The sequence below is a fragment of the Amphiura filiformis genome, chromosome 9, assembly GCF_039555335.1.
Source record: "Amphiura filiformis chromosome 9, Afil_fr2py, whole genome shotgun sequence".
Taxonomy (NCBI): Eukaryota; Metazoa; Echinodermata; class Ophiuroidea; order Amphilepidida; family Amphiuridae; genus Amphiura; species Amphiura filiformis.
Window position 1 is genome coordinate 44,916,007 of NC_092636.1, and position 27,847 is coordinate 44,943,853.

Consider the following 27,847-nt stretch of genomic DNA (forward strand, 5'->3'; position numbering starts at 1 on the left):
CGAGCCTCTGAAGTCCCTCAAAATCATATTGATAGGCAATGTTGTGATGTACCCTGTATAATTGTATTTCATGAAATAGGGGAAGTTACCATTCTAATCATGCAATAGTTTGTTTCTTATGACATCTAGGGGAAAACCCAGATGAATGCAATAACAACATCATTTGTCAAGACTATTCATGTCAAGGGGAAATCCCTGAGACTGTAAAGAAAGATGATGACATCATGGGAAAAACCCACAGGAAGTGATGTAAGGTGAAATGTTAATGTCTATGATTAGAACATTGGGAAAATCCCAGATGGGGATAAAACACAATGTTAATAATAATTCTAAGCAGACCTGTATCGATGTGATTGTAATATGTGGTTGGTGTAGTTATCTCTCAAAAAAGAGAGATCAATAATAATTAAGCTGGGTACTCAGAGAGTATTACAAAGTGTAGCCATGGAGGATTCCTACAGTGCTACAAGTTCAGCCTTGCCTGAAATATGGTTATTTCAAAGCTACGAAGGTGGACCAAAGTAAGACATCAGGGTCTACTGCGGATTGTAGAGGCGACTTTATGAAATTTTGTTACAATTATTATCATCTGGATACAGATCTGACAGGCTGCAATAGCCTTTATTATTGTCACAGTTGATAGTGTTGATCTGGGCTATGCTTACAGTCCAATTCCTTCAAAGAAAGGAAATTGCAAGCCAGAAATATTTTATGTAGTCAAAGTACTACTATTTGCCAGTGTTGTCGGAGAAGATCTAGAATACGTCAAAGAACGTTATTCTTCCAAGAAAGGAAATATATTCTTCTGTCGACTTGCTGAAGTCTGGTATTTTGATTCAACGCAACTGTCAAAATAAGTGGGGACAACTGCATCGCAGTCCTGCTTCCTGAAGATATTGTGTGAAAGGTGGAAATAGCACCAAGTTTGGAGAAAGCAGCGCAAGGAGTTAAATTTGGAGAACTGCGCAAGGAGTTTAGCATAGGAGAACGGCGCAAGGAGTTTAGCATAGGAGGACGGCGCAAGGAGTTTAGTATAGGAGAATTGCGCAAGGAGTTGTAAACGTGTTTGGAGAACACCATTTTCGTGTAGGATTTTATACGCAAGGAGTTCAATGCAAGTGTACAAAGGACTTCGCTGATTGTCGCAGGACAAGTGAATAGGGATATATTACATCAGTCGTCCAGAACATTACAAGAACTTTATGATCACCAAGAAGAAGAATGCTGGCTAAGTACAAAATAGATAAAGAGTGATTATATTTGATTAATGTATATGTGCATTTGTAGTCATTATATTGTACCAAACGAAACTTGCTTTCAATTAAAGACTTAGATTTTGTTAGCTTAAACGAACAGTGTATTTGTGTTGTGCATTCGTGTGAGTTCGGGTAAAAGGTGATTTTGGCCTTGAGTCAAGTACGACTCGTAACAATGTAAATAGAGGATCTTGCACTTCCATGCATAAAACACTATTGGGGATTATGGGGTTAAATGAATTGTGAAATTAACACAAGTCCCACATTCCATTGCAATAACTATTGACAGCAAGATGTTCTAAAAATGTATTTTGTAGCATTTAGAATATTTTAATTGTCGTGTGCAATCGCTATCGCTGTGATAAGTATAAATGCAAAAGCGACAAACGATGCATCGCAAAATTGTGGCACATCGGTTACCAAAAGCGGTGCATCACAATCATCGAATATAAATTCAGCTTTAGTGTGTTACGGTTAAGGAATTATACTTCTTACAGACTGTACCATAGATTGGTTACCTTGAGTTTGAGTTCCAACACTTGTATACTAGGATCATTCTGTGAGCCTGCACCGTGTATATCCATGCTGGTATAGCTCTCTAATTGGGCCTCCAGCTCTAGTAAGTATTCCTGCAGACTGTTATTCCTGATTGCATTTTCACATTGTTCAGTGAATTGTATTTGACCAGCTAGACAGAGAATCTATACAAGGAAAGAAATTTCAAAAATCACAATACACATGAGCATAAACATGAATGCAATACACACTAAGCACCATCGGTAAACTGATAATCATCACTAAATCGAATATCCAAATATATCACTATCGCCGATATTATTTTTTCGGTGTCATCAAGATATCAAATTTGCTGATAATGACAAAAAAAAATTGAAAAATCTGGCGTATGCAGTGTGTTACCCACTGCTATTCCAGTTAGGCCTGTTATCATTACAGTTTTTTGAAGTTGATACATGTATATCGGAAGCAAATTATACGACATATCGATACAGTGTTGATATAATGACACATTTTCAAGATGGAACTTACAGAATAGGCCCCCAACATAACAAAACGACCATGCAAAGTAACTTCACACTCTTTCGGGGGATCTGCTAGAGGGGTTTGAGACGATATGATGGCTCAGCTTGGAATTGGGAGACAGTAATTAGGGATAATCTATGTGCCATATCGTTTGTATATCGATACTTCCATTGAGTGTACCAACATGTCGGAAGTCTATGAATTTTCCGACTATCGATACTTTCGACAATCGATAACGGGCCTAATTCCAGTACCATGATCCTGTTACCCGCCGCTATTCCAGTACCATGATCCTGTTACCCGCCGCTATTCCAGTACCATGATCCTGTTATCCGCCACTATTCCAGTACCATGATCCTGTTACCCGCCGCTATTCCAGTACCATGATCCTGTTACCCGCCACTATTCCAGTACCATGATCCTGTTACCCGCCACTATTCCAGTACCATGATCCTGTTACCCGCCGCTATTCCAGTACCATGATCCTGTTACCCGCCACTATTCCAGTACCATGATCCTGTTACCCACCGCTATTCCAGTACCATGATCCTGTTACCCGCCACTATTCCAGTACCATGATCCTGTTACCGCCGCTATTCCAGTACCATGATCCTGTTACCCGCCACTGTTACCCGCCACTATTCCAGTACCATGATCCTGTTACCCGCCGCTATTCCAGTACCATGATCCTGTTACCCGCCGCTATTCCAGTACCATGATCCTGTTACCCGCCACTATTCCAGTACCATGATCCTGTTACCCGCCACTATTCCAGTACCATGATCCTGTTACCGCCACTATTCCAGTACCATGATCCTGTTACCGCCACTATTCCAGTACCATGATCCTGTTACCCGCCACTATTCCAGTACCATGATCCTGTTACCCGCCACTATTCCAGTACCATGATCCTGTTACCCGCCACTATTCCAGTACCATGATCCTGTTACCCGCCACTATTCCAGTACCATGATCCTGTTACCCGCCACTATTCCAGTACCATGATCCTGTTACCCGCCACTATTCCAGTACCATGATCCTGTTACCCACCGCTATTCCAGTACCATGATCCTGTTACCCGCCACTATTCCAGTACCATGATCCTGTTACCCGCCACTATTCCAGTACCATGATCCTGTTACCCGCCGCTATTCCAGTACCATGATCCTGTTTCCGCTATTCCAGTACCATGATCCTGTTACCCGCCGCTATTCCAGTACCATGATCCTGTTACCCGCCGCTATTCCAGTACCATGATCCTGTTACCCGCCGCTATTCCAGTACCATGATCCTGTTACCCGCCGCTATTCCAGTACCATGATCCTGTTACGCCGCTATTCCAGTACCATGATCCTGTTACCCGCCGCTATTCCAGTACCATGATCCTGTTACCCACCGCTATTCCAGTACCATGATCATAAGCAGTTTTGTCTGTCACACTTCATGGAACGATCAGCGCTCATTAACGGGTGATGCTGGGTATTTACCTGTTTGTGGTTATTCTGTATCTCTTTAGTTTATGTTATCAAGACTGACAATGCCCAAGTTCTTACCTGTGATGGATATTTGGATGGATCAACGTCTCCCTTACTATGTGCTTTAAGGCATTCTACTAGCAGACTCTGTAAGGTGGATTTCATTTCCCTTGAGAGCTCTCCTAGCCACACCTAAAAACAGTATTACATCATAAAACATACGTCATTAGTAATACAGTGTATGCATCTCTCTACATAACTTGTACTGTAAAAGGTTTAGTTTGGATTAACTTGATGGTTAAAAGCATGTTGTCATTGGGCAGGAAAACCTCCTAAACCCCTGAACATGTTTAAAACAAAACTGCCAACAGGTTACCTCTGGAGGTTTGCTTTAAACATGTTCAAGGGCCAAGGACACATAGGAGGTTATTCCTGCCTAACGACGATGTTGAATGTACAAGAAAAGGTACAGAAAAGATGTCTGGTCACCGATTCCCCAACAGAACTCATTGACTTTTTTAAACTCTGCAAACTCTCACATGCATGCTCAGAGCCGTGGATAATTTTTATCTTTTTCTTTTTATTAACAATTTCACAGAATTTTTCTTTGTAACTTACATTCTTTGTAATTAAAAAGCAAGACCATACATGGATACATACATCCCCCACAACACACTGTCTTTTGTAACCCAATATTTCATTATGCCACTGCGGGTGTGATGATAAAATGCAAAAAGTACATGTAAACTAAAACTAAATGATCATGTTACCCTACTTCATTGAATCTGCCAATGACGTGCCAATAGTTCATAATCCAAATAGCCAATCAGTACTCTACTTTTATATTATTTCCTCGTTCACTGACAAAGTGATAATAAAGAATTATAAGTTTAGTACCAACCTCGACCTCTAGTGTGACCTCTACAGCGTTCTTCAAAGGCACCACCTCTCCTTCCAGAGATTTCATGGCCATAATATGCTTGTTATTCTCATCAAACTGGACGCTGTGAATGCCGGCAAATAGTTTCTTGAGGTGAGACTGAATGACCAGAGGATTGGTAGCCTGACCCAAGATCTCGAGGAGGTCATCGTCTCCGATGAAATAGAACCGTGGTAGGATTGCACGCTTCTCCTGTGATGGGTTTGGGAGAAATTAAAAATTAAAAATGCAACACAATCTGCTCCATGGGGCCAAAGGAGGCATTTTTGAAAATTGAGTTACTATTAATATTACTTTAAACAAATATTCTGTTATCATATAATACTGAACATATTCATTCGTATTATCAGAGAAGATGTAATAAAGAGGAGGGTCAACAGAATTATATCCTTGAGATAATCCCGTAGGTAATCCTGTCGCATCTATTCATAGTCCTTTATTCTCAAGTAGTTAAACATCCACTGGAAATATCCTATGATGTTATGTGTGTGACCGCCCATGGTTGACCGATTTTCACTTCAGAATTGGAAATATTTCCAATGTTTCTATAGAGATTTTGTTGAAAAGTATAAACGTGTGTGCTGCTTTGATGGAGTACCATAATGTGGATAATACAAGAAAGAAATCGAGTGCTGTAAAATTTTCCCCCAAATCCGCCCTTTTTTTGTAAATATATAAATTTCTAAAGAAGAAATTTTTAGGATTTTTTAGAGAGGTGATGATTGTTGATCATTTCTATTTTATTATTCTATGTATTTTCCTGTCATTTCCTGCAAACCTAATAAAGATATTCTGATAATTGAAAACATTATTTATCATAAATAATAGAGGCTGAAAGTGGCAACAAGCAGCAAAAACTATAATTTGCCATGGAACTTCAGTCATATTTTATCCGAAATCTGACAAGATGACAGGGTCTGCATGCATGGTGTGCATGGTATGATGACATGCACACACTGACCTATCCCTAAAAGCAGTTAGCTGCAACTTGTGTATCACACCCATCCCAGGTTCAAACCCCATTGTGGTATTCTATTGTAAAGCAGCTAAATAGGGTGATTCATCATTTACTTTGAATGAGCGGTCTCACACATATTTTGTTTGAGGATAGCTTGTTCAACCTCCTCTTTATTACATCTTCTCTGGTATTATATCATGAATTTCAAAAAATCTAAATTATTTGGTATCAGAATTATCAATGCAGCATTATTAAACATGCCCATGTGTACGACGGCACTTGAACTGAACACTCACGATATGTAGCTACACACAATAAATTTGCTCTGACATCACAGACTACACGTGATTAAAAGCATAATAGTCAAAATCACTGGAAAGAAAATGTTACATCATAATTTGTCCTACCTCCAGGAACTCATTGAGAGCTTTCTGACATCGTTGCAACTGATCCAGGAGTGTTGTCAGCAGGTTACGTAGACCAGATTTGCTCACTAGCGACAGAACACGATTCTCCCGGGCAACGTCAACCATGATAGCCCTGTTTTAAACAGGAAAATTTTTAAAAAGTTAAAAGATTCGTTTAATCCAGGAAAAAATTTGTAAAGAGTTTTAAGATACCTTGCCTCAATGCCAGTGTTCCCTATTGAAATGACAATGACATGTTTCACAAGAAAGGGGTTCATTGCTAATGCTACATTGTTTATGCACACACCATGTAACCTACACCCAGGGCTTCAACTCAACTCTTGCAAAAATATAGGGATAATATAGGACCATTTTGGGAAAAAATATAGGGATAATATAGGAATATTTTGGGGAAAATATAGTTAAAATATAGGGCAAATGATGGATATATATGTAGAATAGAGGATTTTTATCGATTAATAATAATAATTTACTGACATTTAGTTTTAAAAATCACTATGATGTTAGCTGACATTCACATCAAATTCTTATTCAGTTGGTGTGTCTTATAACACACAATTTGACTCCACCTATACCAAATTATGTGGTTTTTCAAAACTTCATATCAATTAAATATTCCATAAATAATAATAAATGTTAATTTAAACCAATTCGATCAATTCTGCTATTTTGAAGCCCAAATACAAAAGAGCACATAGTCATAGAATCCCTCAGTTGTCTTCATTGAGACACAATTATAAAGCAGAAATAATGATTTGATCAAATTTCTGCAGTGTATGTAAAAACAAATTTACATACATTTTGAAAAAAAAATATAGGAATTATAGGGCATTTTACAACTATATAGGAAAATATAGGAAAAGTTCAAAAATATAGGGCCAGTTGAAGCCCTGTACACCACATACCTGCAATCAAAGAAATTAATGTTGGCACACTCTGGCATAATAACTGTAAATCGCTGCCCCTCTCCCCCAATTCAATGTTGATGAAAGCAATTTTGACATTGGGCTCTCCAGACCCCCCAACATTGGTTGAGGGGGAATGGGGGAGGGAAGGGGAAAGGGGAAGGTTTGTACTTCTCATCAAACATAGTTATAATAATTTCACTGAACTCTCAGAGCAGCAATGAAGAGTTCCAACATATTGTCAAAGTGTGCCAACTATTTTCTTTTATGATTGTGGATCGTAATTCTATAGAAAAATCACATTATGTTAAATCCATGTAAGTTTCATTTGCACTCGTAAAAGATAAGTGTCTTTAAAAAGAGTGGTATCGAAATCAATCTAGGTAAGTCCCTGCTGTTCGTAATCCCTTTCTTTGATAATCTATGATTGAATACATACACAGGTACTTTTACATCGAATCAATCTTGAAGGTTAAAATGGTCTTTGACAAAGGAAAGTCTTTGATAAAGGAAAGTCTTTGATAAATGAAAGTCTTTGACAAAAGGAAAGTCTGTGATAAAGGAAAGATTTTGACAAAAGGAAAGTCTTTGACAAAAGGAAAGTCTTTGACAAAAGGAAAGTCTTTGACAAAAGGAAAGTCTTTGACAAAAGGAAAGTCTTTGACAAAAGGAAAGTCTGTGATAAAGGAAAGTTTTTGACAAAAGGGAAGTCTTTGACAAAAGGAAAGTCTTTGACAAAAGGAAAGTCTTTGAAAAAAGGAAAGTCTTTGACAAAAGGAAAGTCTTTGACAAAAGGAAAGTTGACAGAATTCGGTTTCAAACTTACTTGTAGTCGTCATCTACTCGTCTGAACCTTCCTTGTTCTTTAGGCAAGGCACCTCTACCAAAGATGGGCTCCAGATAGACCCACTTGCGCTGGATCTGATTTAGATTATGAAGGTACTCATCCAAATCGGCTAGACGCTGTTCCCATAAGGTTGCTTTGTCAGCAAAGCCCTTGTAGTATGGTGAGTCTTTAAGTGATTGTAGCAAACTTTGGTTATCACCAACCTGAATAAGTAATTGTAAATAAAACCCAATAGATTCTTGTTAAATGCATGAGTGCGGGTTGGTTTTTTTTTCCAAAATTCTATCAATAATGTGACACAATCTGATCCAATCAGACCAAAGTCAGCAATAACAATAATGAAATTGAGATAAAGGCCAAAATAAGGAGCAAAAAATAATAAAAAACATAAGGAATGGACATATAAAATGTTTGTAGTGTAACTATGCAACCAAGTATGCAAGGAACTTAAGGATTTCAACATCAGGTACTGGGCAAATCAGTAATGGCAATAACTCAATTTTCAAAATTTCTGACTTTGATCAACTGGATCAGATCATGTCAGATAGAACTATAACAAAAGTATTAATTAAAAAACAATATATATAGTATCAGTATTTTTCAGCATACTTCATCCAGTATAGAGGTACAAAATTTAACCAACAATGATGACAACCACTTGGTTAGTTTGATCAACTTTATTGACTATTTTTCAACTCCTTGCCAACTACCTTAAATATTAACAACTTCTATCAATCTAGGTGTAAATTAAAAACCTGTTATGGACAAAATCACAAACTATAATTAAAAATGGATGAGTAATTTACGTAAAGTTGGAGTAAAGTTGAAGTCAACTACGTCAACTACGTTGGAGTCAACTACGTAAAGTTGGAGTCAACGAAGGTTATGTCCAAATTCTTGAGGACATATACACAAATGCCACAGCCAAAATCCACATTGAAAACGATGTTTCAAAAACAATCCAAATTCAGCGTGGTGTGAGACAGGGAGACACAATATCCCCAAAAATATTCACTACAGCAATGGAAGATATATTCAGAAAGCTGAACCTACAGGAGAGAGGGATCAACATAGATGGCGAGAAGCTAACAGATCTGAGATTAGCAGATGATGTAGCTTTGGTGACAAGATCAGTAAAGGATATGGAGGTCCAGTTAAATGATCTGAATAAAGGAAGTAAAAAGATTGGACTGAACATACACAAGGGCAAAACAAAATATATGACAAACTACCAGTCAGAGGATGTCATTGAAGTTGAAGGCGATGTTATCGAAAAAGGTGGATGGTTACAAATATCTCGCCAAACAGTGAAGATGGAGGACAACACCAGGGAAGAAGCTTTGATCAGAATAAAGGCAGGTTGGAGTTGCTTTGGAAGATTCAAGGACATTCTATGTGACAAAAAGTTACCAATGTATCTGAGAAGTAGAATGTTCAACCAGTGTGTATTGCCAACAATGACATATGGGGCAGAAACATGGACAACAACCAAGTACCTGGAACAGAAATTACAAACAGCCCAAAGAGCAATGGAAAGGAAGATGCTTCACATTACCTTAAGGGATAAAATTAAGAACACTGAAATAAGACGTCAAACTCAAGTCAAAGACATTATGGTGAAACTCAAAGAAGCGAAATGGAGATGGGCAGGTCACCTTGCACGAAGGGAAGATAACAGATGGACTAAACGGCTTACAGAATGGCAACCAAGAACAGGGAAAAGATCAAGAGGAAGACAGAAGAGGAGGTGGCGTGATGACATTACTGCCTACATGGGACCTACATGGACAAGAAATGCAAGAGACAGAGAACAGTGGAAGAATCATGAAGAGGGCTACGTCCAACAATGGTCGAACACAGCCTGGTGAGGTGAGGTGAGGTGAGTAATTTATACTAAATATTTGTGTATTACAGACAACTTGACACTCCATTCTGCTATCAAGTTCATATTTATTGACCATACAATGGGTTATTCCATTTAATATCCACACTACCCCTGTTGAAGATTTTGAAAATATCTTCCACAGGGGGAGTATAAATTTCAAATGGAATGAACACATTATGGAGTTCCATTTGAAACTCACCCTCCCTCTGTGGAAAATTCACATTGAATCTTTCTCAGAGGGTGTATCAAATGGAGCTGCCTAATGTGGTCATTCCATTTCAAATTCATACTCCCCCTGTGGAAGATGTTTCCAAAATCTTCCACAGGGGAGTGTGGATTTTAAATGGAATAGCCCAAGAGCAGACCACATGGCAGACCTACCTGAGTGACAATATCTTTCCAGTCCTTGATAAGCATGAGTTTTGTTTGCTGACTGTCTGTAAATTCAGTGAGTTGGAATACAGCACTCACTCCCCACACATCAAGTTCACGGATGGCCTCACGGATAGACACTTCTCCTTTAGCACGGTTGAATAAATCCTGAAAATAAAATCAGTACATTAATATTATTTGAAGCAAAATCTGTGCTTGTATCTTTTTCATCTTGCCACATTCACACAAAAATCACTTAAATTCTCCCAAATATGCAGTGTGTGGATTTCATACCTGATAACTTTTACTTTTACTATACATCAAAATGTGTTGCTTTTAGGGTGCTAGCGCCTGAAACCCTTTTTTTTTTTTTTTTTTTTGCTCTTCACTTTTTCAAACGACCGAGAAAAAAATTGGGTCAACCTTTTCGGGCTGTTCATTCATTCATTCATTCATTTATGGTTTATTAACACAATGCATTGTAGCCCGCAGGCTAAATTACAGCAAAGTTTACATTAAAAGACATATATAATATACACAATAAAGAATTATGACAAAATGCAAGTGAACAACAAAATAAATAAACAAAATATTGCAGCAAACCCTATAGCACAAACCATACGAAAGCAAAACAAGTTAATAATCCACCCCATGAAATCCAACCCAGACTACTCACAAGCACACAACATTTGCACCGCACAATCCACTTACAGCACACTGGAAGTAAAGTAGGTAATGGGGATACGCATCCTGCACAAGAACAAATAAACACAATGGGGAGCGATTGCTCGCTACAAGAGGAAACTGAATATATTTAATAAGAAAGAGTGAACAGTTTAACCAACCCAAAGTGTTACAATTAAACATGACAACAAATAAACACAAATCCCGACCGGCACACAACCCAACTTGAAAAAAAAGCAAGGAATGTGCCGGCATGGGAATCGAACCCACGACCTTCCGATATCTAGACGGACGCCTTATCCATTAGGCTACCAGCTCCCACTGATAAACGGTGGTTAAAGCTGGGTCTAATGTTATAGCAGTCATGGTATACAATACACACACACACAAGTATTACGCGCGTACGCATGTGCAGGAGATCATTATTGATGCTTAATCGTTTCCCCAGTATAATTATAAGTAAAGTAGGTAATGGGGATACGCATCCTGCACAAGAACAAATAAACACAATGGGGAACGATTGCTCGCTACAAGAGGAAACTGAATATATTTAATAAGAAAGAGTGAACAGTTTAACCAACCCAAAGTGTTACAATTAAACATGACAACAAATAAACACAAATCCCGACCGGCACACAACCCAACTTGAAAAAAAGCAAGGGAATGTGCCGGCATGGGAATCGAACCCACGACCTTCCGATATCTAGACGGACGCCTTATCCATTAGGCTACCAGCTCCCACTGATAAACGGTGGTTAAAGCTGGGTCTAATGTTATAGCAGTCATGGTATACAATACACACACACACAAGTATTACGCAAGTAATGCGCATGTGCAGGAGATCATTATTGATGCTTAATCGTTTCCCCAGTATAATTATAAGTAAAGTAGGTAATGGGTATACGCATCCTGCACAAGAACAAATAAACACAATGGGGAACGATTGCTCGCTACAAGAGGAAACTGAATATATTTAATAAGAAAGAGTGAACAGTTTAACCAACCCAAAGTGTTACAATTAAACATGACAACAAATAAACACAAATCCCGACCGGCACACAACCCAACTTGAAAAAAAAGCAAGGGAATGTGCCGGCATGGGAATCGAACCCACGACCTTCCGATATCTAGACGGACGCCCTATCCATTAGGCTACCAGCTCCCACTGATAAACGGTGGTTAAAGCTGGGTCTAATGTTATAGCAGTCATGGTATACAATACACACACACACAAGTATTACGCAAGTACGCATGTGCAGGAGATCATTATTGATGCTTAATCGTTTCCCCAGTATAATTATAAGTAAAGTAGGTAATGGGGATACGCATCCTGCACAAGAACAAATAAACACAATGGGGAACGATTGCTCGCTACAAGAGGAAACTGAATATATTTAATAAGAAAGAGTGAACAGTTTAACCAACCCAAAGTGTTACAATTAAACATGACAACAAATAAACACAAATCCCGACCGGCACACAACCCAACTTGAAAAAAAGCAAGGGAATGTGCCGGCATGGGAATCGAACCCACGACCTTCCGATATCTAGACGGACGCCTTATCCATTAGGCTACCAGCTCCCACTGATAAACGGTGGTTAAAGCTGGGTCTAATGTTATAGCAGTCATGGTATACAATACACACACACACAAGTATAGCGCAACGACGCATGTGCAGGAGATCATTATTGATGCTTAATCGTTTCCCCAGTATAATTATAAGTAAAGTAGGTAATGGGGATACGCATCCTGCACAAGAACAAATAAACACAATGGGGAACGATTGCTCGCTACAAGAGGAAACTGAATATATTTAATAAGAAAGAGTGAACAGTTTAACCAACCCAAAGTGTTACAATTAAACATGACAACAAATAAACACAAATCCCGACCGCACACAACCCAACTTGAAAAAAAGCAAGGGAATGTGCCGGCATGGGAATCGAACCCACGACCTTCCGATATCTAGACGGACGCCTTATCCATTAGGCTACCAGCTCCCACTGATAAACGGTGGTTAAAGCTGGGTCTAATGTTATAGCAGTCATGGTATACAATACACACACACACAAGTATTACGCAAATACGCATGTGCAGGAGATCATTATTGATGCTTAATCGTTTCCCCAGTATAATTATAAGTAAAGTAGGTAATGGGGATACGCATCCTGCACAAGAACAAATAAACACAATGGGGAACGATTGCTCGCTACAAGAGGAAACTGAATATATTTAATAAGAAAGAGTGAACAGTTTAACCAACCCAAAGTGTTACAATTAAACATGACAACAAATAAACACAAATCCCGACCGGCACACAACCCAACTTGAAAAAAAGCAAGGGAATGTGCCGGCATGGGAATCGAACCCACGACCTTCCGATATCTAGACGGACGCCTTATCCATTAGGCTACCAGCTCCCACTGATAAACGGTGGTTAAAGCTGGGTCTAATGTTATAGCAGTCATGGTATACAATACACACACACACAAGTATTACGCAAGTACGCATGTGCAGGAGATCATTATTGATGCTTAATCGTTTCCCCAGTATAATTATAAGTAAAGTAGGTAATGGGGATACGCATCCTGCACAAGAACAAATAAACACAATGGGGAACGATTGCTCGCTACAAGAGGAAACTGAATATATTTAATAAGAAAGAGTGAATCAGTTTAACCAACCCAAAGTGTTACAATTAAACATGACAACAAATAAACACAAATCCCGACCGCACACAACCCAACTTGAAAAAAAGGCAAGGGAATGTGCCGCATGGGAATCGAACCCACGACCTTCCGATATCTAGACGGACGCCTTATCCATTAGGCTACCAGCTCCCACTGATAAACGGTGGTTAAAGCTGGGTCTAATGTTATAGCAGTCATGGTATACAATACACACACACACAAGTATTACGCAAGAACGCATGTGCAGGAGATCATTATTGATGCTTAATCGTTTCCCCAGTATAATTATAAGTAAAGTAGGTAATGGGGATACGCATCCTGCACAAGAACAAATAAACACAATGGGGAACGATTGCTCGCTACAAGAGGAAACTGAATATATTTAATAAGAAAGAGTGAACAGTTTAACCAACCCAAAGTGTTACAATTAAACATGACAACAAATAAACACAAATCCCGACCGGCACACAACCCAACTTGAAAAAAAAAGCAAGGGAATGTGCGGCATGGGAATCGAACCCACGACCTTCCGATATCTAGACGGACGCCTTATCCATTAGGCTACCAGCTCCCACTGATAAACGGTGGTTAAAGCTGGGTCTAATGTTATAGCAGTCATGGTATACAATACACACACACACAAGTATTACGCAAATGCGCATGTGCAGGAGATCATTATTGATGCTTAATCGTTTCCCCAGTATAATTATAAGTAAAGTAGGTAATGGGGATACGCATCCTGCACAAGAACAAATAAACACAATGGGGAACGATTGCTCGCTACAAGAGGAAACTGAATATATTTAATAAGAAAGAGTGAACAGTTTAACCAACCCAAAGTGTTACAATTAAACATGACAACAAATAAACACAAATCCCGACCGGCACACAACCCAACTTGAAAAAAAAGCAAGGGAATGTGCGGCATGGGAATCGAACCCACGACCTTCCGATATCTAGACGGACGCCTTATCCATTAGGCTACCAGCTCCCACTGATAAACGGTGGTTAAAGCTGGGTCTAATGTTATAGCAGTCATGGTATACAATACACACACACACACAAGTATTACGCAAGTACGCATGTGCAGGAGATCATTATTGATGCTTAATCGTTTCCCCAGTATAATTATAAGTAAAGTAGGTAATGGGAAGGTCGTGGGTTCGATTCCCATGCCGGCACATTCCCTAAACACAAGTTGGGGAGTGTTTATTTGTTGTCATGTTTAATTGTAACACTTTGGGTTGGTTAAACTGTTCACTCTTTCTTATTAAATATATTCAGTTTCCTCTTGTAGCGCAGCAATCGCTCCCCATTGTGTTTATTTGTTCTTGTGCAGGATGCGATCCCCATTACCTACTTTACTTATAATTATACTGGGGAAACGATTACATCAATAATGATCTCCTGCACATGCGCATTTCTGCGTAATACTTGTGTGTGTGTGTATTGTATACCATGACTGCTATAACATTAGACCCAGCTTTAACCACCGCTTATCAGTGGGAGCTGGTAGCCTAATGGATAAGGCGTCCGTCTAAAGATCGGAAGGTGGTGGGTTCAAATCCCAAGCCGGCACATTACCTTGCTTTTTTTTTCAAGTTGGGTTGTGTGCCGGTCGGGATTTGTGTTTATTTGTTGTCATGTTTAATTGTAACACTTTGGGTTGGTTAAACTGTTCACTCTTTCTTATTAAATATATTCAGTTTCCTCTTGTAGCGAGCAATCGTTCCCCATTGTGTTTATTTGTTCTTGTGCAGGATGCGATCCCCATTACCTACTTTTACTTATAATTATACTGGGGAAACGATTACATCAATAATGATCTCCTGCACATGCGCATTTCATGCATAATACTTGTGTGTGTGTGTATTGTATACCATGACTGCTATAACATTAGACCCAGCTTTAACCACCGCTTATCAGTGGGAGCTGGTAGCCTAATGGATAAGGCGTCCGCCTAGATATCGGAAGGTCGTGGGTTCGATTCCCATGCCGCACATTCCCTTGCTTTTTTTTCAAGTTGGGTTGTGTGCCGGTCGGGATTTGTGTTTATTTGTTGTCATGTTTAATTGTAACACTTTGGGTTGGTTAAACTGTTCACTCTTTTCTTATTAAATATATTCAGTTTCCTCTTGTAGCGAGCAATCGCTCCCATTGTGTTTATTTGTTCTTGTGCAGGATGCGTATCCCCATTACCTACTTTACTTATAATTATACTGGGGAAACGATTAAGCATCAATAATGATCTCCTGCACATGCGCATTTCATGCGTAATACTTGTGTGTGTGTGTATTGTATACCATGACTGCTATAACATTAGACCCAGCTTTAACCACCGCTTATCAGTGGGAGCTGGTAGCCTAATGGATAAGGCGTCCGCCTAGATATCGGAAGGTCGTGGGTTCGATTCCCATGCCGCACATTCCCTTGCTTTTTTTCAAGTTGGGTTGTGTGCCGGTCGGGATTTGTGTTTATTTGTTGTCATGTTTAATTGTAACACTTTGGGTTGGTTAAACTGTTCACTCTTTCTTATTAAATATATTCAGTTTCCTCTTGTAGCGAGCAATCGCTCCCCATTGTGTTTATTTGTTCTTGTGCAGGATGCGATCCCCATTACCTACTTTACTTATAATTATACTGGGGAAACGATTAAGCATCAATAATGATCTCCTGCACATGCGCATTTGCGTAATACTTGTGTGTGTGTGTGTATTGTATACCATGACTGCTATAACATTAGACCCAGCTTTAACCACCGCTTATCAGTGGGAGCTGGTAGCCTAATGGATAAGGCGTCCGCCTAGATATCGGAAGGTCGTGGGTTCGATTCCCATGCCGCACATTCCCTTGCTTTTTTTTCAAGTTGGGTTGTGTGCCGGTCGGGATTTGTGTTTATTTGTTGTCATGTTTAATTGTAACACTTTGGGTTGGTTAAACTGTTCACTCTTTCTTATTAAATATATTCCGTTTCCTCTTGTAGCGAGCAATCGCTCCCCATTGTGTTTATTTGTTCTTGTGCAGGATGCGTATCCCCATTACCTACTTTACTTATAATTATACTGGGGAAACGATTAAGCATCAATAATGATCTCCTGCACATGCGCATTTCATGTAATACTTGTGTGTGTGTGTATTGTATACCATGATGTTATAACATTAGACCCAGCTTTAACCACCGCTTATCAGTGGGAGCTGGTAGCCTAATGGATAAGGCGTCCGCCTAGATATCGGAAGGTCGTGGGTTCGATTCCCATGCCGCACATTCCCTTGCTTTTTTTCAAGTTGGGTTGTGTGCCGGTCGGGATTTGTGTTTATTTGTTGTCATGTTTAATTGTAACACTTTGGGTTGGTTAAACTGTTCACTCTTTTTTATTAAATATATTCAGTTTCCTCTTGTAGCGAGCAATCGTTCCCCATTGTGTTTATTTGTTCTTGTGCAGGATGCGTATCCCCATTACCTACTTTACTTATAATTATACTGGGGAAACGATTACATCAATAATGATCTCCTGCACATGCGCATTTGCGTAATACTTGTGTGTGTGTGTATTGTATACCATGACTGCTATAACATTAGACCCAGCTTTAACCACCGCTTATCAGTGGGAGCTGGTAGCCTAATGGATAAGGCGTCCGCCTAGATATCGGAAGGTCGTGGGTTCGATTCCCATGCCGCACATTCCCTTGCTTTTTTTTCAAGTTGGGTTGTGTGCCGGTCGGGATTTGTGTTTATTTGTTGTCATGTTTAATTGTAACACTTTGGGTTGGTTAAACTGTTCACTCTTTCTTATTAAATATATTCAGTTTCCTCTTGTAGCGAGCAATCGTTCCCCATTGTGTTTATTTGTTCTTGTGCAGGATGCGATCCCCATTACCTACTTTTACTTATAATTATACTGGGGAAACGATTAAGCATCAATAATGATCTCCTGCACATGCGCATTTGCGTAATACTTGTGTGTGTGTGTATTGTATACCATGACTGCTATAACATTAGACCCAGCTTTAACCACCGCTTATCAGTGGGAGCTGGTAGCCTAATGGATAAGGCGTCCGCCTAGATATCGGAAGGTCGTGGGTTCGATTCCCATGCCGCACATTCCCTTGCTTTTTTTCAAGTTGGGTTGTGTGCCGGTCGGGATTTGTGTTTATTTGTTGTCATGTTTAATTGTAACACTTTGGGTTGGTTAAACTGTTCACTCTTTCTTATTAAATATATTCAGTTTCCTCTTGTAGCGAGCAATCGCTCCCCATTGTGTTTATTTGTTCTTGTGCAGGATGCGATCCCCATTACCTACTTTACTTATAATTATACTGGGGAAACGATTAAGCATCAATAATGATCTCCTGCACATGCGTATTTCATGCGTAATACTTGTGTGTGTGTGTATTGTATACCATGACTGCTATAACATTAGACCCAGCTTTAACCACCGCTTATCAGTGGGAGCTGGTAGCCTAATGGATAAGGCGTCCGCCTAGATATCGGAAGGTCGTGGGTTCGATTCCCATGCCGCACATTCCCTTGCTTTTTTTTCAAGTTGGGTTGTGTGCCGGTCGGGATTTGTGTTTATTTGTTGTCATGTTTAATTGTAACACTTTGGGTTGGTTAAACTGTTCACTCTTTCTTATTAAATATATTCAGTTTCCTCTTGTAGCGAGCAATCGTTCCCCATTGTGTTTATTTGTTCTTGTGCAGGATGCGTATCCCCATTACCTACTTTACTTATAATTATACTGGGGAAACGATTAAGCATCAATAATGATCTCCTGCACATGCGTACTTCCGTAATACTTGAGTGTGTGTGTGTATTGTATACCATGACTGCTATAACATTAGACCCAGCTTTAACCACAGTTATCAGTGGGAGCTGGGAGCCTAATGGATAAGGCGTCCGTCTAGATATCGGAAGGTCGTGGGTTCGATTCCCATGCCGCACATTCCCTTGCTTTTTTTCAAGTTGGGTTGTGTGCCGGTCGGGATTTGTGTTTATTTGTTGTCATGTTTAATTGTAACACTTTGGGTTGGTTAAACTGTTCACTCTTTCTTATTAAATATATTCAGTTTCCTCTTGTAGCGAGCAATCGTTCCCCATTGTGTTTATTTGTTCTTGTGCAGGATGCGTATCCCCATTACCTACTTTACTTATAATTATACTGGGGAAACGATTAAGCATCAATAATGATCTCCTGCACATGCGTATTTGCGTAATACTTGTGTGTGTGTGTATTGTATACCATGACTGCTATAACATTAGACTCAGCTTTAACCACCGTTGATCAGTGGGAGCTGGTAGCCTAATGGATAAGGCGTCCGTCTAGATATCGGAAGGTGGTGGGTTCGAGTCCGGTGCCGGCAGATTCCCTTGCTTTTTTTTCAAGTTGGGTTGTGTGCCGGTCGGGATTTGTGTTTATTTGTTGTCATGTTTAATTGTAACACTTTGGGTTGGTTAAACTGTTCACTCTTTCTTATTAAATATATTCAGTTTCCTCTTGTAGCGAGCAATCGTTCCCCATTGTGTTTATTTGTTCTTGTGCAGGATGCGGATCCCCATTACCTACTTTACTTATAATTATACTGGGGAAACGATTAAGCATCAATAATGATCTCCTGCACATGCGTATTTCATGCGTAATACTTGTGTGTGTGTGTATTGTATACCATGACTGCTATAACATTAGACCCAGCTTTAACCACCGCTTATCAGTGGGAGCTGGTAGCCTAATGGATAAGGCGTCCGCTAGATATCGGAAGGTCGTGGGTTCGATTCCCCATGCCGCACATTCCCTTGCTTTTTTTTCAAGTTGGGTTGTGTGCGGTCGGGATTTGTGTTTATTTGTTGTCATGTTTAATTGTAACACTTTGGGTTGGTTAAACTGTTCACTCTTTTCTTATTAAATATATTCAGTTTCCTCTTGTAGCGAGCAATCGTTCCCCATTGTGTTTATTTGTTCTTGTGTGTGTTTATTTGTTCTTGTGCAGGATGCGTATCCCCATTACCTACTTTACTTATAATTATACTGGGGAAACGATTAAGCATCAATAATGATCTCCTGCACATGCGCATTTCATGCGTAATACTTGTGTGTGTGTGTATTGTCTACCATGTCTGCTATAACATTAGACCCAGCTTTAACCACCGCTTATCAGTGGGAGCTGGTAGCCTAATGGATAAGGCGTCCGCTAGATATCGGAAGGTCGTGGGTTCGATTCCCATGCCGCACATTCCCTTGCTTTTTTTCAAGTTGGGTTGTGTGCCGGTCGGGATTTGTGTTTATTTGTTGTCATGTTTAATTGTAACACTTTGGGTTGGTTAAACTGTTCACTCTTTCTTATTAAATATATTCAGTTTCCTCTTGTAGCGAGCAATCGTTCCCCATTGTGTTTATTTGTTCTTGTGCAGGATGCGTATCCCCATTACCTACTTTACTTATAATTATACTGGGGAAACAATTAAACATCAATAATGATCTCCTGCACATGCGCATTTGCGTAATACTTGTGTGTGTGTGTATTGTATACCATGACTGCTATAACATTAGACCCAGCTTTAACCACCGCTTATCAGTGGGAGCTGGTAGCCTAATGGATAGGGCGTCCGCCTGGAGATCGGAAGGTGGTGGGTTCGGTTCGGGTGGCGGGACATTCCCTTGCTTTTTTTTCAAGTTGGGTTGTGTGCCGGTCGGGATTTGTGTTTATTTGTTGTCATGTTTAATTGTAACACTTTGGGTTGGTTAAACTGTTCACTCTTTCTTATTAAATATATTCAGTTTCCTCTTGTAGCGAGCAATCGTTCCCCATTGTGTTTATTTGTTCTTGTGCAGGATGCGTATCCCCATTACCTACTTTACTTATAATTATACTGGGGAAACGATTAAGCATCAATAATGATCTCCTGCACATGCGTATTTGCGTAATACTTGTGTGTGTGTGTATTGTATACCATGACTGCTATAACATTAGACCCAGCCTTAACCGCCGTTTATCAGGGGGAGCTGGTAGCCTAATGGATAAGGCGTCCGTCTAGATATCGGAAGGTCGTGGGTTCGATTCCCATGCCGGCACATTCCCTTGCTTTTTTTTTTAAGTTGGGTTGTGTGCCGGTCGGGATTTGTGTTTATTTGTTGTCATGTTTAATTGTAACACTTTGGGTTGGTTAAACTGTTCACTCTTTTCTTATTAAATATATTCAGTTTCCTCTTGTAGCGAGCAATCGCTCCCCATTGTGTTTATTTGTTCTTGTGCAGGATGCGATCCCCATTACCTACTTTACTTATAATTATACTGGGGAAACGATTAAGCATCAATAATGATCTCCTGCACATGCGTGCTTCATGTAATACTTGTGTGTGTGTGTATTGTATACCATGACTGCTATAACATTAGACCCAGCTTTAACCACCGCTTATCAGTGGGAGCTGGTAGCCTAATGGATAAGGCGTCCGCCTAGATATCGGAAGGTCGTGGTTCGATTCCCATGCCGCACATTCCCTTGCTTTTTTTTCAAGTTGGGTTGTGTGCCGGTCGGGATTTGTGTTTATTTGTTGTCATGTTTAATTGTAACACTTTGGGTTGGTTAAACTGTTCACTCTTTCTTTTCACACTGGAAGGGCACATAACCACTCACAACAGTTGCTCACACACACCACTCAGCATGACACTAGACACATCCTGAATTATACCACAATCAGAGTCCTCACACCAACAAAACTGTTGAGGAAGGGGCGACAAAATTGAATTTTCTTCAGCCCCCCGGGGTTGGGGCGGCCACGGTACGCCACTGAATTAGAGTGAAGTGAGTAAAGCATGAAGTGGCAGGGCTCCAGGGGCCATCTAAGGATGCAGGTAAATTACTATTGCAAATTCAATGCATTTTCACCATCTTCATTCACTACAATGTTTAAACTATTAAAGTATGGAGAGTTTGGTGAAATTTTTTTGTCCACTTTTCTTTAATAATTTCACACTGTTTTAAAAGGGTCCAGCCTTTGTATTGTTGACCTTGTTTTGGAACTCTTTTTTTTTTTTGCGGTCCCTTTTGGTTCAAATTTGGTGGGCCGTCACCAATTTTAGTTCCCTTTTGTAACGGTTAACATGTCGGGATTAAAGTTGTCACAACTTCAGCTTTGGCACTAAAAAATTGTGAATATTATGTCTATGACTATTCAATATGACAATTATTTGGAGGTCAAATTCTAAATGAAAAGTCAACATAGCTTAATAATATTCAAAATGCACTAAAAAGCATTTGGCAGAAGCCCAAAACACTGTAACACTCTGCTCACCAATTAACTTAGGGATGGCTTCAAAACCAAACCACTAGTCGACCACCAGAGCCCTGACAGAACTGGTAGCTGGGCCTTGTTTCTATTGTTTGGAATCAAAGAATGCTGTCACATCGCCACTTCTGTGAGAGTAACCAATGGTCGACCAGCAGCTGAGTTTTGAAGAAATCCCTTAATAACATTTTAGACAAATTTCAGCATGCACCACCTTTGAGTAGCGAGTGATACCCAAGTACTTAACATGTACAGATATCATGCCATATGAATATATAAAGTAATAGGCTACCCACCTTAAGCTCAGCAGCATGATTTACAATATCACCAGAGCAGGCTAGAATACTACCAAACGTCAGTCTGTCTAGACTGGTCCCTTGAGGCATACGTAACATACGGAACAACTCATGCCAATGTTCCTGCGTGTATACATCACTGCTAAGGTATTTCAACAATGGTATCATGGTCTGCAAAACAACAATAACAAAACATATTCCATTATGATCGCATATGCGGTACAGACTGCAATTACATTGGAGGGCGGGTTAGTGTAGTGGTCTTCTCACTCGCTTCTCACCACTGTGGCCCGGGTTCAATTCCCCGCGGCGCCACATGTGAGTTTGGTTGCCGATCCATGCTCGTCCTCGCAGGTTTTTCTCCGGGTGCTCCGGTTTTCCTCCTGCATCTAAAATCAGACCTCTTCCCATATCCCTGTCCCGTCATATCCGGATGGCGTCCCTTAAATTTAGTAGCCTCTGAGCACTATTGGGATTAGCCTGGCTTCGGCCGAATGTTATAAATAAATAAAATAAATAAAAAAATAAATACATATGCATGTGTGCTGCGCGTTGACAATGGCGTGCCATTATTACATGGTCTGACGGTAGTCGCATGAATGAAAACTGTAAAAGCATGCATGCAAGAGTTTGGAGTATAACAACGTGATTATTTTAGGATTGTGGTGCTATTTATTTATTTGATACATTTGTTACCCCCTGTTTATTCATGTTATACGAAAAATATCACTGGTTTGAGGTCGTATCACACTCAAGGCCTCGTGTGATACTAATAAACTACCGTAAAAACTTGATAGTTAGCATATGTGTTTACTATCGAGCGCTTTTAAAACATGCAAACATGAAGAGCCCCATCCACAAAAGTGTAAAGGGTTTCCAGCAAATAATCATTACACATAGTTATATATGAACAAGTAAACCTGCAAATGTGTGTCTCAACCCCATTAGCTCAGTTGGTTTTCAAAAGTGCTCGATAGTAAGCACATATGCTAACTATCGAGTTTTTACGGTAATACGGTTTAATACCTTGTATTTGTCAATATCTTGAGTTATTCTGACAGTCATCACTGTTGCCTCATGGTCATCACTTCTTAGTTTCTCTGTCCATGTAGCCAAGAAATCATCAAATTGGTATGTCCTGGATCTGTAGCAATTGAAGTTAGGAACATATTATTGGACTATTCCATTTAAAATCCACACTCCCCCTGTGGAAGATTTTGGAAATATCTTCAACAGGGGGAATATGAATTTTAAATGGAATGAACACATCAGGCAATTCCATTTGAATTTCATACACCCTCTGAGAAAGAATCAACAATAATCTTCTACAGAGGGATGGCGAGTTTCAATTAAAGTTGGTTAATGTACTAATTCCATTTGAAATTCATACTCGCCCTGTGGAAGATATTTCAGAAATCTTCCACAGGGGTAGTGTGGCTTTTAAATGGAATAGCCCATTCAGGGTAAACGTGGTGTTGTATAGGAGATACACCTGATAGTAATCCAGCAGGCACAGGTTGAATTAATGTTTGTTTCAAAATTGTTTCAATGTTGATCTAACGTTGAAATGTCACTCACCTGTGCATGGTGAGAATGGTTGTAATGCAAAGTAGCAACTATTTGGAGTATAATTTCTATTTTGTTTGTTTGTTTTTGTTTTATTTCTTCTTTAACCTGGGACACTCAATCAGTTGAAAACACAATTAATCATCTGTTCTTCCTTGAGGCCCATTTCTATGCCATATATCAGATCAAAGAAGATAATTTCAGTATAGTGCAACTGAGATACTGAAATTAAAATCAATGCTATTTTGCTGGCAATAAATAAATAAATAATAAATAAATTTCTGATTTATATAGCGCCTTGTTCCAGATCTTGGAGGATTCAAAGCGCTGTAATTTTACTGCCATGGTGAATCATACAATCAGATCGCATCAACTGGGTTGTGGCCAAACCCGGATCAAACCTATCCGCACTTAGATTGTAACATCCACCAAGTATCTGTGCAGCTCCCCAAATTCCACTGGGTGAAGGAAGTTTTTGATAGCCAAACTACGAATTACCGATTTTTTGAAAGCAGGAGGAAACTAGAGATCCCGAAGAAAACCTGCGAGAGCGAGCATGGAAATGGGATAAACCAAGTGCACATACATATCACCTTTGTTTCCAATGGACATTTTATTGTGAAATTTCATTGTACAAGGAATACATTAAAACAAATTTCCACATAGCCCCCGCATGAAAAGTATTTAATTATCTTTGTAATCACTCAAAAAGGATTTTGTGTGAATTTTACGTCCGAACTAGGTGCTATTAATTTTTTATGAGCCTTTTTATTTTACATGTAAAGTATATGGGGGTGATGATTAGAAAATGGATGGCAATAGTGAAAAACCCTCATTTTGGGCCATTTTAGACACTAAAATGCCCATAAAAAAAGAATAGCACTTAGTTCGGATATAAAATTCACACACAATGCTACCTGAGTGAGTACAAACATAATTAAATACATTTCATTCGGGGGCTATAGCAAAAACAAAAAATGTCCTATACCTTAATAGTTATGGAACAAAGGTGTACAGTCCTTGGGCACGGCCGGGGCTTGGATACTTGCATATTTCATTAAGTAGTATTCTTGACCCAAGGCAACATTCTACATTTATACAAAACTCTAAATACTTCTATAAAGTTTACAAGTTGATATTTATATGTAGTAGCGATGAAAATGATTAAAGAGTTAACTTCAACACTGCACTATTTTACACTCTCCTGTAACATTTTCGCTAGGTCGACTAGCGTCTTCAGAAGATTGTGATACTGTGATGATATCTTGTCTAAAATCACAAGATATCATCAAAAAGGATTTCCCCAATTGTAGACAAGATATCATCACAGCATCCCCATTAGCTGAATATGCTAGTCGAACTAGCCAAAATGTTCCAGATGACAAAAAATAGTGTAGTGTTCAAGTTAAACTCTTTAATTATTCAAACAGTTGTTCAGGCATTTTTTAGTATAAACTGAGAACTAGCCTATTTCACCCACTGTTATACTCATTTCAGATATGCTGGTTCCGAATCTATTATGTTCAGAACAAACTGTTTGAATAAGTAGCTCCTAATTACAAACTACTTACCTGAAGATGATCCATTCTTGATTCTCTATATCAGTGAGCCCTGTGTTAAACTCCTCATACAATGTCCACATGCTTTCTTGCTGATCAATGTCAGTCTTCAAATCAACAGCAGCTGAGAAATCAGGTTCTGGCAGCTCAAAGTGCTTGCAATCAAACCTGTTATACAAGGAGATCAAAAATAGTTATAATATTCAGCAAATTCCTTCAGCGGTGTCAGACTGTTCTTCTAGATTATCGCATAAAAAGAACTAAGTCACGTGTTGCTACACGACTTGATCAGCGAGTGAGGTGTCTATTTGATGATGATGTGATTCAATCAGCAATCAAAACCCTACTTCCGTATTTACGCTATAAATAGCGCCAAATCGGCAGACCACTGAAGAACCTTGCCCAAAACTATAGCTATATGCCCGGGGCTATATGTCACTGCACATAAGTGTACAAATCAATCAGATTGACTCTAAACACACTGTCTTGAACAGGCCTAGAAATCCGTGGCAGTGCGGGCGAATTCATTTGGATTCTCGCAAGAGAATTTTGCGCAAATCCCTGATTCGCGCAAATCTACATCTCGCTCCCGCGGCACAATGACGTGAAAAATATACTGCCCTCATACGGTTATGACAGTCTGATTTAGTCATCCAAGATGGCACATTTTCAATGTAGTTTGTAATCGAGATTCAATTTTACCCTGCAACTTTTGCTTTCATTTACTTTAATTTTTGTTTTCTGCTTTTGCCAGTCATCACCCATATTTATATGGTAGGTGCACGACAGGCTAAAAATAACACTTTTGTTCTAATTCAAGGGCCAAGTGGAATGGTCTCCGATTCATAATCAAAAGGTTGCGGGTTCAAGCCAAGGCGACGCCATCAAGTTGTGCCCTTGAGTAAGGCACTTTATCTCCATTACTCCTCTCCACCAGGTGTATAAATGGGTACCAGCATTCTTTAATGCTAGGAAGGTAACAGACTCGCTATGGACCAGGTGTGGCGATCCCCCCACAGCAACAATTCAAGGCGGAGTCTGGCCTAATCGCTAACAAAACAGAGATGGGCACTCCATCCTGTGAAAACTATAGGTTTGACTCCTTTACCATCAACACCTTGTTTTGCTATGTTTACGCTTCAGAGCATCTCAAAGGCCATTCATTCACTGCAGGTCCACAGGCTGCCTTTTGAGAATCCCTACTTTAATTCAAGTATAGATAGCACACTTACACAAGACTCTCTCTCGCCTTCTCAAGTTCTTCAAACTCAGCCTTCTTGTCCTTGACTGTGGCCAATGCTGTGATGCAGGATTCCTTGCTTCCAGATTCCACAACTTCTGCGCTCGGTTTGACGTGATTCCAACGAGCGACAAACTTGTCCAGCTCATTCCTGAAGGCTTCTACTCGTGACTCTACGTTGCTCTTCATGACATCAACCTGTATCAAAGTCAAGAGATATTTATAAGAGACAGGCAGACAAGATGATGCAGATGGTTGCATAGAAAAGATCATGAGCAATGGGAATAATGAAAGGAATTCTACAGTAAATTTACATCTCATATAAAATAAAATAATTACAAATTTATAGTGCATGATGCTAACTCACACGCCTCTGCACACTTTACAGATTTTCACTGACCATGTGGCCTAAGGCACAGCTTATACAACATTAAACAACATTCAGGGACGCAACTCAATATAGGGACAGTCTCCTAGTCTATAACCATCACAACCAGATACCAGAATCAGCTCCCCAAGTAATATATGTGTATAAACTAAGACAACTAAGCAGCTAGTTCCTTGTCCTGGGGAATTTCAAATTAGCACAATTATTTTCAGGAGAACATTTTCAAACCACACCTGGGCTCGAACGCAGGTGATGTGCTATCACTGCACTATCTTGACTGCTCATAAAGGCAAGTGAATGAACACAGTGTGGCGAATGCCCGCGATCCTGTCAGTCAACCACAACAACACGACCACAGTGAGTTGATGTGATGGGACACAGCAGACATGTGGAATTACACACACATCTAAAATGTACATTGTGATTAAATTTTTGACAGTATCAAGTAGATTAGTAAATAATGGCGGGTCTCAGGCTTTCATGGAAGGTAAAAGTTTTTGCAAAATGACCTTACGTAACTCCTAGTTGACCTTTGACCTCACACATGTCAATGGGGAAATTAACAAAAGAAGCCAATGGTTAACATTTGGGTAAATATTTTGGTGAACATTTTGTGCACAGAGAGCAACACAGACATCAGTGCTCATTTTATAGTCCCCTTCCATACTGTGTTTAATAGCGTGGACAATTACATACCTGTTCCTTAACCATGAGCTCATGACTTTCCATCATGATTTCAAACTTCTCCCATCGTGCCTGTAGCTGACTGAGCTGCTCCATACCACCTCCTGCTACCGAACGCAGCAAACGATTCTTGCTCTCAGCCTTCTCAAACAATGGCCGTATCTACAAAAACAAAAATCAACCAAATTAATAAGAATCAAATACTGTAAAAGTGACAATTTTTGTGCAACATTTATTTTCGCACTTTTCGCATTCCAAGCTGCTGCCATGGAATAACAATGAGTGAATATATTCCTTTTGTGTATGGGTCAATGTAAGGAAACTTAGAATCACAAATTTAAAAACAAGG

At 39.6% G+C, this 27,847-nt stretch overlaps 1 protein-coding gene across 1 annotated transcript in view; it reads right to left on the bottom strand.

The window, feature by feature from the left end:
- LOC140161044 (cytoplasmic dynein 2 heavy chain 1-like) overlaps positions 1-27,847 on the bottom strand; it is a 141,860-nt gene that overhangs the window by 72,846 nt on the left and 41,167 nt on the right. Inside the window, 11 exon segments of the mRNA XM_072184425.1 lie at positions 1,775-1,957; positions 3,851-3,964; positions 4,674-4,904; positions 6,078-6,210; positions 7,830-8,053; positions 10,117-10,275; positions 22,062-22,232; positions 23,088-23,205; positions 25,199-25,354; positions 26,419-26,624; positions 27,511-27,660. Coding sequence (XP_072040526.1) covers positions 1,775-1,957; positions 3,851-3,964; positions 4,674-4,904; positions 6,078-6,210; positions 7,830-8,053; positions 10,117-10,275; positions 22,062-22,232; positions 23,088-23,205; positions 25,199-25,354; positions 26,419-26,624; positions 27,511-27,660 — 1,845 coding nt within the window.